This window comes from Lycium barbarum, chromosome 9, assembly GCF_019175385.1.
Source record: "Lycium barbarum isolate Lr01 chromosome 9, ASM1917538v2, whole genome shotgun sequence".
NCBI classification, from domain to species: Eukaryota; Viridiplantae; Streptophyta; class Magnoliopsida; order Solanales; family Solanaceae; genus Lycium; species Lycium barbarum.
Window position 1 is genome coordinate 17,078,850 of NC_083345.1, and position 14,033 is coordinate 17,092,882.

Here is a 14,033-nt window from a genome sequence, read left to right on the forward strand (position 1 = left end):
GCTTCCCAGTGTTCTTTTCCAGGATTTTCAAGAAATCTACTAACAACACCAACTGCATGAGCAATATCAGGTCTAGTGCATACCATTGCATACATCAAGCTTCCGACTGCTGATGAATAAGGAACTTTGGCCATGCCCTCTTTCTCCTCATTTGTTATAGGACACATCTGCTTGCTCAACTTCAGATGACCAGGAAGAGGCGTGCTAACAGGTTTAGCACTCTTCATGTTGAAGCATTCTAGTACACGTTCAATGTACTTCTGCTGAGATAGCCACAACTTTCTGCTTGTTAGCTCTCGAATAATCTTCATCCCCAGAATTTATTGTGCTGGGCCCAAGTCCTTCATGTTAAATGACTTAGACATATCTCCCTTCAACTTGGCAATCAGCTCCTTGTCTTATCCTACAATTAACATGTCATCCACATACAACAACAAAATAATAAAGTTGTTGTCAGAAAATCTTTTGAAGTATACACATGGATCAAAATAGGTCTTTGTGTAAGTTTGACTTTTCATGAATGAGTCAAACTTCTTGTACCATTGCCTTGGTGCCTGCTTCAACCCATAAAGACTCTTGTTCAATTTGCACACAATGTGTTTCTTTCCTGTTACTTCAAATCCTTTTGGCTGCTCCATATAAATCTCCTCTTTCAAATCTCCGTGAAGAAATGCAGTTTTCACGTCCAACTGCTCCACTTCAAGATCTAGGCTAGCTGCTAAGCTCAAAATGGTTCTAATAGAAGTCATTTTGACAACAGGTGAGAAAATTTCATCAAAATCAATACCTTTCTTCTGTTCGAAGCCTTTTACCACCAATCGAGCTTTGTATCTGACCAGCTTGCCATTTCCATCTTTCTTGAGTTTGAAGATCCACTTGCATTTTAGTGGTCTTTTACCCTTTGGAAGTTCAACCAGCTTGTACGTGCCATTTTTCTGTAGAGAATCCATCTTTTCTTGCATGGCTTTTATCCACTGGCTCTTTTCTGGATGGGACAGCACCTCCTTCAGACTTTCTGGCTCCCCCTCATCACTAATGAGGACACACTCTGAGGACGGGTACTTGGATGACTCTACCCTTTGCCTTTCTGATCTCCTCAGAGGTTGAGATTGTTCTTCTTCTTCCTGAGTAGGGTACTCCACTTGCTCGACATAATCACCAAGTTGCTCCCCCTGCTTAGCAATCTCGTCGGGTCGCTCCCCTTGCTCGGCAACCTCGTCGGTCGTACTTTCTGCACTTCTGGGAAGGTTAGAAGGAATGGTAACAAGGTTAGGGACTATACCACTGTTAGTCTTCTCTGACAGATCATCAGCAGTTCTAACTTCACCTTCTCGGAAGACTACGTCTCTGCTTCTGATAACCTTCTTCTTTAAAAGATCCCACAGTCTGTACCCGAACTCTTCATCTCTATATTCGATGAATATGTAGGGAACAGATTTGTCATCCAGCTTTGTTCTCTGCTCCTTCGGTACATGTGCAAAATCTCTGTAACCGAACACATTCAGATGCGAGTAGGACACTTCTTTATTGGTCCAAACTCTTTCTGGTATGTCAAACTCCAATGGAACTGATGGACTCCTATTGATCAGGTAACAGGCTGTCTGAACTGCTTCACCTCATAATGACTTAGGCAGCTTAGCCATTCTGAGCATGCTTCTCACCTTCTCAACGATGGTGCGATTCATCCTCTCAGCTACACCATTTTGTTGTGGGGTTCCAGGAACTGTCTTTTCATGTCTGATCCCATGGCTTGAACAATACCCTTCAAATTCCCTTGAAGTGTACTCATCTCCATTGTCACTGCGGAGACGCTTTAGCTTTCGACCCGTCTGCCTCTCCACCAGAGCATGAAACTTCTGGAAAACTTGAAACACCTGATCTTTGGTTTTCAAGATATAAAACCACAATTTTCGTGAAGCATCATCAATAAAAGTAACAAAGTATTTGTTACCGCCCATCGATTCTATCTCCATTGGACCACAAACATCAGAACATACCAAATCAATCATATTCAATTTTCTTTCAGACGATGTCTCAAATGAGACTCTATGCTACTTACCAAATAAACAATAGTCACAAGGTTTTATCGTTATACCTTTGGCAAAAGAAATGAGTGATTTCTTGTCAAGAATTTGCAATCTTTTCTCGCTCATATGACCCATTCTTCTGTGCCACAAGTCTGCAGAAATCTCATATTGAGCCTCGTTCAATTCACCTCGGCATATTTCTGCATTTGTCCTGTACAACGTGCCACGAGCAACTCCTTTTGCAATCACCAATGATCCCTTGGCGAGTCTCTATTTTATATTTGCAAAATAGCTCTCGTATTCATCTCGTTCCAAGGCAATTCCCGAGATCAAGTTCAACCACAAATCAGGTACGTGGCGTACATCCTTCAGAACCAATGTGCATCCGACATTTGTCTTGATACAAATGTCTCAGATCCCCGTAATTTTTGAGTAACTTGTGTTACCATTTTCACAGTGCCGAAATCACCTGCTACATATCTGTAAAAAAGATCTCTTACCGGTGTGGCATGGTAAGATGCTGCTGTGTCAACCACCCATTCCGACTCTGAACCTGCCAAGTGCATGCATTCCTCTTCCTCGTTTATGAAGAGAATGGCATTATCATTGTTTTGCACCGTGGCAATTGTGTTGTCGTCATTCTTCTGGCCACTGCTTTCACCTTTGCCCCTTTTTAGATTTGGGCGATCTCTTTTGTAGTGACCTGGTTGATGGCAATTGTAGCAATTTCTGGCTGTTGACTTGGATCGAATCTTAGATTTCCCACGAGCTCCAGATCTACCATAGTTTCTCGAACCCGTTTGGTAACTCCTGCCTCTACTTACTGTGATGAGAGCTTGACCATGATTTTCAGGCTTCTTTCTCATCTTCTCATTGAGTAAAAGAGCTGATGTGACATATGTTATACCCTATTTTAACCAGGATCAAAATAGTTTACAACATCCCGGTAATTCCGGGGTTAATTAAAGTTAAGGGAGTCGCCACCTAATTATTTATGGTGAATTAGGGCACCTAAAGTTAATTAAAGTTGTTTATCTAAAGTCAACTCTATTTTAAAGTCTACGAAACCAAAAGATTCTAAGTAAGGGTTCAACTTGTTGACACCCAATTTTGTCCCGCCTCTCCTCCGAAATACCTATTTATGCTTCTAATATTTTTGGAAAATTAAAAAAAATATATATTTATATTTTTTTCTATAATTAGCCTCTTATCAATACCGACGTTTCATTAATCCATTACAGTTACTAGCCATTATTATTATTATTATTATTATTAGTAGTAGTATTCACAATTTTTATCATTTTGGCATTTTACCAGCTTACGCACACGCATCGCATTTATCTTTGCATGATTAAATAATAGTGTTTATTTACTGTGAATTTTCGAAATATTATTGCACGACTATTACAACGCCATTTTTTATTATCTGAGCACTAATAATTACATATTTTATATTAAGTAACATTTTAATCCATATTAATTCAGTCCATAATTAAATCCTAAAACTATTTTGGGCTAAAGCCTAATTTGTGAAACCAACCCAATTTTTGGACCAATCCACATTTTTAATACCCAACCCAACATTTTTCAGCCCACTATTCATTCAAACAGACCAGCCCATACCCGTTTGATTTGTACCCGACCCGGCCCAAATACCCTTTTAACAAAATATGAAACCTTAGGGTTTCATATTTTCCTTCAGCCGACACCCCCCCCCCCCCCCTTTTCTTTTTCTCCTCTTTCTCTCTCTCTTCGCTCCATCCTCTCTCTCGTTTCCCCACCACCGCCGCTCCTCTTCATCATCTCCCAACCCCACCACCGCCTCCTACACCCCGCTCCCACTTCCCTCTGTCCCCCACTTCCCTTTGTCACCCGCTCTTCTCTCTCTTCCTTCAAACAAAACTAAAAAAACCTATAAATAAGTTGTTGAGTTGAATCAAAAGAAAAGAAAAAAAAAGGAAAAAGGGGCAATCACTCGAAATTAGACAGGTTTTAAAACCCCCAAAAAATTGCCTTGCAAAAAACGGATCTAGAACCCCGAAATCCCCTAAGAATCAAGGCTTTTGAATCGCAAAATTCCCTTGAAATTATGTTCTGAAACAAGCTCCTTTTTGTTGTTTTTTTTTTTTAAATCTTCGAAAAATCTCTAAAATATAACCCCTTTTTGCCGCATAGAATTCCTTAAAAATAAGTTTCTTTAGCAGTCGTAATCTTATTTTAATATCAGGTCAAAATACTAACTTCAATTCGTATTCGTTTGCCCTGTTGTTGTCGTAAATCCGAGCATCGCAAGCTCGGATTTGGTAGTCTTCGAAGTAGAATCAAAACCCTCGCCTCACTTCGCTGCACTCAAAAAAGGTAAAATTCATGCCCCTTTTCATTTTCTAGTTCTTGTGTCTAGTGTGTTTTCTGTGTTTAATTAAGCTGTTTAGTTCAACTGTCGTTAGGATGTGCTCAAAGGTTTATATGACGCAATTTGTTGTTTCATTTGGTTGTTTGTTGTTATTTTACTTTCGTTCCGTTTTAGTTTAGTTTAAGACATGTTTGGATGTTCTTGATTAATGTTTAATTTGCGTTATACTTATAGCATGCCTGTTAGGTTTAAATCTTGTTTATGCTTAATCTTGATAGTTTTCTGTTAACCTGTTTTGGGCTTCATGCTTGGACAACCGAATGAATAATTTAAATGTGGGATTGATTGGACATTGTTGCTTGCTTATAAGCTCATTTTTTTTAATTTGGATTAGGCAGTTGCTATTTGGCTAAGTGTATGTTAGTTAAACATTGGTCTGTTTTCTTTGCCACTTAACTTGATCTTTGATTAATCATATTTACACCCCTATCAATTAAGCAAACATGTATGTATATGTGTGTGTGTGCTATTTGAGTATGTTGAAGCCCATGACATGATTTGTGTGACTATGTGCTGGCTTTGGCTGTTCTGCCACATTAAGTGTAGTATGAATAAAAGATAATAGTAATTTTTTGAATTTAAGACATGTCCCAGTTCTGAGAGGAGGTTATTGTTCTCAACTGATTAGGAGTTTAAAAGTTCAAGTATTTGCTTGGTCCTAGTAAGCATGAAAAGGGGAGGGCTACATATGCTTACTTGTTAAAATATTATTTGGAAAATCTAAATGCCAAGCTAGTAAATTAAGATAGCCTTCATATATAACTGGTATGTATGACTGATAATGAAACAATAACAAAAATGGCTTTAAGACTTCTTGTCCTGGTTGGTCACTTAGTGTTGGCCATTTGCCCACCATCATAATATCTAGAACTGAGTGTAGCATCATGATGTCTGATTTAGTTCTCTTTAAGAAATCCCTTAAACTTGTTACATCACTGATGAATCTTGTCAAAGTTTTCACAAAATGAGGCTAATATCTTTACATTAAGACATAAAAAGGTGATACATCACATTCTTTTGGTATAAGATGGTTATCAGTGCCTCTTTTAAGTCTAAGTCCCTTTGTTGTTATTTGAAATATCAAACTGTCATGGTGAAAGTAAGATTGGTTTTGCTATACTTGCTGCATACTGTCAGGTGTTATAAATTGTTGAGATTAAAGAAAAGAATAAGAAATGTACTTGCTGGCTTCTGGTAAAAGACTACAAGATAACTCAAACTTGGAAGTCAATTTATGTCCTTATTTTGTCTAAACAAAGTTTAGTTTCTGAACTGGTTTACCTCAAGTGCCATCTCAGATGTCTTTCACCAATTGGTTCAATTGTCTAAATGGTAAAATAGTTAGCTGCTCGAACAGTTTAACTACCCATTTTTTCAGTTTTATCTCTGAAGATTAATGTTACATCCCGTATTTTTGAACGTCGAATTATTTGTAAGCTGAGGTGGGGCCCACACGTCAAGATTTTTTTTTTTGGGACATGTGACAAATTATATGAATCACATATGTGAAGTTAAACACAACTCAAGAAGGACCCTTGGGCCAAATCAAAGTGGAAGTCCTCCAAACGAATATTTTTAAGAAAACGTTTTCGGGTGACCTGACTTTGGGGGGCAAAAACGGTATTATATGTTTGGAATTTGGAAAAATACCAAGAATTAGAAGTTGTAGATAATTGAATTATCTTTCCAACCATAGGTCGTGGGTTCCCAGGTGACGTCGGTACAAGGAGATATGGACGTTTTAAGGTCGAAAGGTCAGTGGGCTAGGCCCAACTCGGGACCAACCGAGTTGGCCCAAAAAAATGAAAAGAAAAATTTAGGCCCAAGGTGAGAGGGTGGCCGGCCATACCTGGTCCAAGCCCACCAAATTAATTAATTTCCATGTGGCAAATTAATTATAAAGGGATCATTATCCCTTAGATGATTCAAGAAACTTAGAAGGAGAAAGAACAAACAAAACAAGAGCAAAAAAAAGGGCCATTTCGGGTTTGGCCATAGAAAATTCACCCCTCCAAATCTTCCTCCAAAAATTATTTTCTTGTGGTATTCCTACTAATTTAAGGGTCCTTTACAACTTGGTGTAATTGTTTTGGAAGAAGGAGCACTTATTTCTTCAAGTTGACAACTTGTTCAAGTGAAGGAGTTGTAGAAAAAGGTAAGAATCAATTTCTTTTTCTTATGTTATGAAGGTTTGTTTATGTTGTGGTATGTGGAAATGAGTAGAAATTATGGAAATAAGGAAGTTTGCAAAGTGGGTATGTATATATATATGTAGCCATGAGTGTATATATGTTGTATACATATATGAGTTGAATTTTATGTTGTATTAGTTGTGGTTATGGTGAAAATTATATTGGGAATGAAAGTTGAATGAATTTTGGTTGAAGTTGGAATGTAGAAGATTATGTCACTTTAGAATGATTTTGTGATATTATGGAAATGAAGTTGTTAAGATGTGAATTATGATTATGGTTGATGAAATTGGAAGATGGAAATATGTTATGAATATGTAGGTTGAAGATTTGAAGTTTTGGGTGAATTATGTTTTGGTGGAAAGTTTGTATATTTTGTATATCTTGTGAATATTTCGTAGAAATGATATGAAATATTTCCAAATTATATTGTGATGATCTAGATTAATGATGAATGTGAAACCATTGAGATTAGTTTGGAAATTGAAGTTGAAATGAAGGTTATGACATTATGTTGGAAAGATAGCTAGTTAAGTTATATTGTGTTTATAGTGATTGTTGTTGTTGTTGATGTTGTTGTTGGGTTGTTGTTGATTGTTTTGGCCGAGTTAAATTCTCGGGGATGCTATATGTATAGGGGAGATGCTGCCCAAATTTCTGTAGGCAATTATGAATAAAGATTGAATACTTAAAGATTGGAAATTGAGAATTGGTAAATGTGACCAATTGCAGATTTTGGGCGAAACGGGAATTGAATTTGGAAAGGCGTAAAGAGCATATAAGGTATGTAAAGCTATCCCGATTCTTCTCTTGGCATGTCCTAGATGTACTAGGCTTGGATTTACGCCTCGGGGAATATTCTGTCCATCGGAATCCGCGTTTGAAATCGTCGCTTTTTCATTCAATAGAATTGAATTCCTTAAGTATGCTTTGATGAAAAATTATGAAATTTTTTCCCAAATTGCTTACGAAGTTATGGAATGTCCTAGAACCTTTGTAGGTGACCCCATAAGCTTAAAAATACGTAATTTGAGCCCACCGCTTCATTGGTCCCGAGGTGGGCCCACTATTTCCAATTTTACCCTTTATGTGTCTATGACTTGTCTTCGAGCGTTTTCGTTAGAGATACTCTAACTACTCCTTTATCTACTAAATAAAAACTATTTTAAATATTTCATTAAGTCTTATAAATTGTTTTGAATCTTGAAAACGATCTCGGATAGATTATGCCTCCGTAACCCGTTATGACATCTAAATTTACTTACTATGTTTCCGTCCGATTTCATTGGTTTGATTTGTCATCCGATATGCCTCATTGAGTCTCTGGAAATATATGGTATTTTTATTGCATTTAGTTTCTCACTACTCCATTCGTGGATGCCTCAATGTTTCCCACACTGAGCCCGGGCCAGGATATGTTGTCAAGCGTGATCCTTTGCATTGTTCGCCGTGCCTCGATGTGAGGGGGCAGGTATACGCGTACATGGGTTTGTGGAGTATGCTGTGCCATGTACGCTTGTTCTGATATGATTTGCTATGGCCATCTGATATGACATATTATGTTACAGGGTTATGCCCCTGTTCTGATTCTTCTGTGTTGTGGCACCAGCGTCGGGAGGGTGGCCACGTTCTGTCTGCCGAGTCCCTTGGCAGGGGCCGGATTTCATGTGACATATGTTTCTGTACACACTCTGCATGTTTTGAAAATATGTATCTGATACTTTGGGTTTTCTATTTACTTTTTGTACGTTCTGTACCAGTTATGATTTTGTTTCTGTAATTCAGGCTTTGCATATTCAGTACATATTTCGTACTGACCCCCTTTCTTCGGGGGCTGCGTTTTCATGCCGCGCAGGTACCGACGACAGGTTTGCTGATCCGTCCGCTTAGGATCTTATTCTGCTATTTTGGAGCGCTCCTTTATCCGGAGCCTATATTTTGGTACAATCTTCTGCTATTGTATATATGTACGCTATTCAGGGGTACGACGGGGCCCTGTCCCATCTTATGATTCTGTTATGTTCTGTAGAGGTCTGTAGACAGACTTGTGTGGGTTCTGTATATGTTTTGGGTTGTTATGATCGGTGATGGCCTTATCGGCCTCTACGTGCAAAATCTGTTCATCTGTGATATTTAGTAGCGCCAACTAACCTTTATATTAATATATTTTGATAATATGTTGGTTTGGGTTATTGGGTACGTTTGGGTGTCCAGCACGGACACTAGTCGCGGCCTACGGGGTTGGGTCGTGACAAAAGTGGTATCAGAGCGGTTCGTCCTCGGAACGTCTACAGACCGTGTCTAGTAGAGTCTTGTTTATCGGTGTGTTGTGCACCACACCTATAAACAGGAAGCTACAGGACATTTAGGGTGTTTCTTTTTTTGAAATCTTAGATCGTGCAATAGAGCTGTGCTATTAGGATGATTCTGTCCTGATCCGTTGTTGTTTTTCTTTCAGTGATGCCTCCGAAAAAAGCGACGGCTGCCCAGAAGAAAAAGGGCGTGGTAGGAGAGACCAGCCGGGCTCAGAAGGGTACTCGGACCCTTGCTCAGATGATGCGTGATATTGCGTCCCGGCCAGCAGACTCTGCTACGTCTTCATCATCAGAGGAGTCTGGGGCAGCTCCACCAGTAGCTCCAGAGGTTCCAGTACCTGAGCCTCCAGCTCCACAGCCAGGGGCTGAGGATCGGGCTATGAGAGATGCGGTCCAGTTGTTGACCAGACTGGTAGCAGGGCAGGTTCATAGGCACGGACTTGGGGATGGTCGTGCAGACAGACGTGACAGTTCGAGAGCTCGTGAGTTCCTGACCTGTAATCCTCCAGAGTTCTTCGGGACAAAGCCCGAGGAGGATCCTGAGGAGTTTATCAGGAAGATGCGGCGCACGTTACATTTGATTAAGGCATCTGCGACAGAGTCAGTGGAGTTGGCTTCGTACCGGTTGTATGATGTAGCAGCAAATTGGTACGAGTCTTGGGAGTTAGCCAGAGGCGTTGGTGCTCCCCCAGCAGTCTGGGATGAGTTTTCTGAGGCTTTTCTTAGCCATTTTCTGCCTCCGGAGTTACGGCGGGCCAGGGCTGACAGATTCTTATTGCTTAGACAGAGGGGCTGCAGTGTTCGAGAGTACAGTATGGAGTTCGACTCATTGGCCCGATATGCACCTGCTGTGGTAGCTACTATGGCTGACAGGATGCACAGGTATATTATGGGGCTGGACCGTTATTTTGTCGACAGTTGCTTGGTATTGGCCGCTCAGCCCGATATGGATATTGCCCGGATTCAGGCGCACGCTCAGGGCATGGAGGACCGGCACAGGGGTCATCAGCCCGATAGGAGTCAGGATCGGAGACAGCCCAAGAGGGCCAGATCATCTGGGTATTTTGAGGAATTTCGGAGTGGGCAGCCTCAGCAGCAGCAGCAGTCTAGCAGGCATTCTTCCCAGCCAGCACAGAGCACACCTCCGCAGTTCTCAGGCAGGAGATTTGATAGCCCAGGGTATTTAGGAGCAGGCCAGAGCTCCGGGGTTTCAGGTTCGCGGGTAGACAGGAGTTCCGGTCAGACGAGGCCACCCAGGCCTCAGTGTTCTTATTGTGGGAGATACCACCCTGGAGAGTGCTACCGTGCTACAGGTGCTTGTTATTCTTGTGGCCGTCAGGGCCATACTGTGAGAGAGTGTCCGTATAAGGGTAATTTGGGAGGTGCAGCGCAGCCTACCGGATCAGTCGCTGGGTCATCGTCTCCTTCGATAGCCATGCGCCCTGCGGGGCAGGGTACGTCGACATCAGCAGGCCGCGGCAGAGGTAGTGGCGGGGCTCCCAGTTCAAGCGGTCCTTCGAACCGCATCTATGCCTTGACTAGTCGACAGGACCCGGAGGCGCTACCAAACGCGGATACAGGTATACTAATGTCTTTTTCGAAATATAAGTGTATTGAAAGATCTAGCCTCTACTTTGTGATATATTTTCCCCAAAATGCTTACAAGACCCTATAAGATTAATTTAACATTCGAGGACGAATGTTCTAAAGGGGGGGAGGATGTTACATCCCGTATTTTTGAACGTCGAATTATTTGTAAGCTGAGGTGGGGCCCACACGTCAAGATTTTTTTTTTTGGGACATGTGACAAATTATATGAATCACATATGTGAAGTTAAACACAACTCAAGAAGGACCCTTGGGCCAAATCAAAGTGGAAGTCCTCCAAACGAATATTTTTAAGAAAACGTTTTCGGGTGACCTGACTTTGGGGGGCAAAAACGGTATTATATGTTTGGAATTTGGAAAAATACCAAGAATTAGAAGTTGTAGATAATTGAATTATCTTTCCAACCATAGGTCGTGGGTTCCCAGGTGACGTCGGTACAAGGAGATATGGACGTTTTAAGGTCGAAAGGTCAGTGGGCTAGGCCCAACTCGGGACCAACCGAGTTGGCCCAAAAAAATGAAAAGAAAAATTTAGGCCCAAGGTGAGAGGGTGGCCGGCCATACCTGGTCCAAGCCCACCAAATTAATTAATTTCCATGTGGCAAATTAATTATAAAGGGATCATTATCCCTTAGATGATTCAAGAAACTTAGAAGGAGAAAGAACAAACAAAACAAGAGCAAAAAAAAGGGCCATTTCGGGTTTGGCCATAGAAAATTCACCCCTCCAAATCTTCCTCCAAAAATTATTTTCTTGTGGTATTCCTACTAATTTAAGGGTCCTTTACAACTTGGTGTAATTGTTTTGGAAGAAGGAGCACTTATTTCTTCAAGTTGACAACTTGTTCAAGTGAAGGAGTTGTAGAAAAAGGTAAGAATCAATTTCTTTTTCTTATGTTATGAAGGTTTGTTTATGTTGTGGTATGTGGAAATGAGTAGAAATTATGGAAATAAGGAAGTTTGCAAAGTGGGTATGTATATATATATGTAGCCATGAGTGTATATATGTTGTATACATATATGAGTTGAATTTTATGTTGTATTAGTTGTGGTTATGGTGAAAATTATATTGGGAATGAAAGTTGAATGAATTTTGGTTGAAGTTGGAATGTAGAAGATTATGTCACTTTAGAATGATTTTGTGATATTATGGAAATGAAGTTGTTAAGATGTGAATTATGATTATGGTTGATGAAATTGGAAGATGGAAATATGTTATGAATATGTAGGTTGAAGATTTGAAGTTTTGGGTGAATTATGTTTTGGTGGAAAGTTTGTATATTTTGTATATCTTGTGAATATTTCGTAGAAATGATATGAAATATTTCCAAATTATATTGTGATGATCTAGATTAATGATGAATGTGAAACCATTGAGATTAGTTTGGAAATTGAAGTTGAAATGAAGGTTATGACATTATGTTGGAAAGATAGCTAGTTAAGTTATATTGTGTTTATAGTGATTGTTGTTGTTGTTGATGTTGTTGTTGGGTTGTTGTTGATTGTTTTGGCCGAGTTAAATTCTCGGGGATGCTATATGTATAGGGGAGATGCTGCCCAAATTTCTGTAGGCAATTATGAATAAAGATTGAATACTTAAAGATTGGAAATTGAGAATTGGTAAATGTGACCAATTGCAGATTTTGGGCGAAACGGGAATTGAATTTGGAAAGGCGTAAAGAGCATATAAGGTATGTAAAGCTATCCCGATTCTTCTCTTGGCATGTCCTAGATGTACTAGGCTTGGATTTACGCCTCGGGGAATATTCTGTCCATCGGAATCCGCGTTTGAAATCGTCGCTTTTTCATTCAATAGAATTGAATTCCTTAAGTATGCTTTGATGAAAAATTATGAAATTTTTTCCCAAATTGCTTACGAAGTTATGGAATGTCCTAGAACCTTTGTAGGTGACCCCATAAGCTTAAAAATACGTAATTTGAGCCCACCGCTTCATTGGTCCCGAGGTGGGCCCACTATTTCCAATTTTACCCTTTATGTGTCTATGACTTGTCTTCGAGCGTTTTCGTTAGAGATACTCTAACTACTCCTTTATCTACTAAATAAAAACTATTTTAAATATTTCATTAAGTCTTATAAATTGTTTTGAATCTTGAAAACGATCTCGGATAGATTATGCCTCCGTAACCCGTTATGACATCTAAATTTACTTACTATGTTTCCGTCCGATTTCATTGGTTTGATTTGTCATCCGATATGCCTCATTGAGTCTCTGGAAATATATGGTATTTTTATTGCATTTAGTTTCTCACTACTCCATTCGTGGATGCCTCAATGTTTCCCACACTGAGCCCGGGCCAGGATATGTTGTCAAGCGTGATCCTTTGCATTGTTCGCCGTGCCTCGATGTGAGGGGGCAGGTATACGCGTACATGGGTTTGTGGAGTATGCTGTGCCATGTACGCTTGTTCTGATATGATTTGCTATGGCCATCTGATATGACATATTATGTTACAGGGTTATGCCCCTGTTCTGATTCTTCTGTGTTGTGGCACCAGCGTCGGGAGGGTGGCCACGTTCTGTCTGCCGAGTCCCTTGGCAGGGGCCGGATTTCATGTGACATATGTTTCTGTACACACTCTGCATGTTTTGAAAATATGTATCTGATACTTTGGGTTTTCTATTTACTTTTTGTACGTTCTGTACCAGTTATGATTTTGTTTCTGTAATTCAGGCTTTGCATATTCAGTACATATTTCGTACTGACCCCCTTTCTTCGGGGGCTGCGTTTTCATGCCGCGCAGGTACCGACGACAGGTTTGCTGATCCGTCCGCTTAGGATCTTATTCTGCTATTTTGGAGCGCTCCTTTATCCGGAGCCTATATTTTGGTACAATCTTCTGCTATTGTATATATGTACGCTATTCAGGGGTACGACGGGGCCCTGTCCCATCTTATGATTCTGTTATGTTCTGTAGAGGTCTGTAGACAGACTTGTGTGGGTTCTGTATATGTTTTGGGTTGTTATGATCGGTGATGGCCTTATCGGCCTCTACGTGCAAAATCTGTTCATCTGTGATATTTAGTAGCGCCAACTAACCTTTATATTAATATATTTTGATAATATGTTGGTTTGGGTTATTGGGTACGTTTGGGTGTCCAGCACGGACACTAGTCGCGGCCTACGGGGTTGGGTCGTGACAATTAAACCCTTTTTTTCTTCTTTCATATAAGCTACATTCAAGAGTAAATAATCCCCTTCTACAAATATATTAGGCAAACCAACTGTTTGTTATGTTAGTTTTACCAGTTGAGTAGACTGTTGCTCCCAGTCTTGAAATTAGAACTAAGTGTATTTTGGTTGAAGTATAATTTTTCTTTGAAATCTGTGTTTGTAACCTCTGTGGTTGTCACATTTTGGGATAAACTTGTTGCTTCCTTGTCACCTTTAATTTTGGCCTGAAGAGTTTAGATTGAACAAGACTTTTAGATGAATTTCGAAGTGGTTGGATGGGGCCTA

General features: G+C 40.0%; 1 protein-coding gene and 1 long non-coding RNA gene across 8 annotated transcripts; both read left to right on the forward strand.

Moving 5' to 3' along the window:
- Nucleotides 1-4,733: 4,733 nt before the first annotated feature.
- LOC132608924 (uncharacterized) lies at nt 4,734-8,807 on the forward strand. Its single transcript, XR_009570614.1, has 2 exons — nt 4,734-7,415; nt 8,488-8,807. It is a non-coding gene; the product is annotated as an uncharacterized LOC132608924 (long non-coding RNA).
- A 306-nt stretch (nt 8,808-9,113) lies between these two features.
- On the forward strand, nt 9,114-13,637 carry LOC132608917 (uncharacterized). 7 transcript variants are annotated; one of them, XR_009570611.1, is made up of 4 exons: nt 9,114-10,527; nt 11,370-11,425; nt 12,195-12,245; nt 13,318-13,637. XR_009570611.1 is itself a non-coding variant. In XM_060322718.1 (3 exons), the coding sequence occupies exons 1-2, from the start codon at nt 9,186-9,188 to the stop codon at nt 12,215-12,217; spliced, it is 1,365 nt and encodes a 454-aa protein (XP_060178701.1). In that variant the 5' UTR covers nt 9,114-9,185; the 3' UTR covers nt 12,218-12,245; nt 13,318-13,637. The 7 variants fall into 7 exon arrangements, 4 of the variants coding, with proteins under 4 accessions (XP_060178701.1, XP_060178702.1, XP_060178699.1 ...); XR_009570610.1 differs by having other exon boundaries at nt 9,114-11,425; XM_060322718.1 differs by lacking the exon at nt 11,370-11,425.
- The last annotated feature ends 396 nt before the right edge of the window (nt 13,638-14,033 follow it).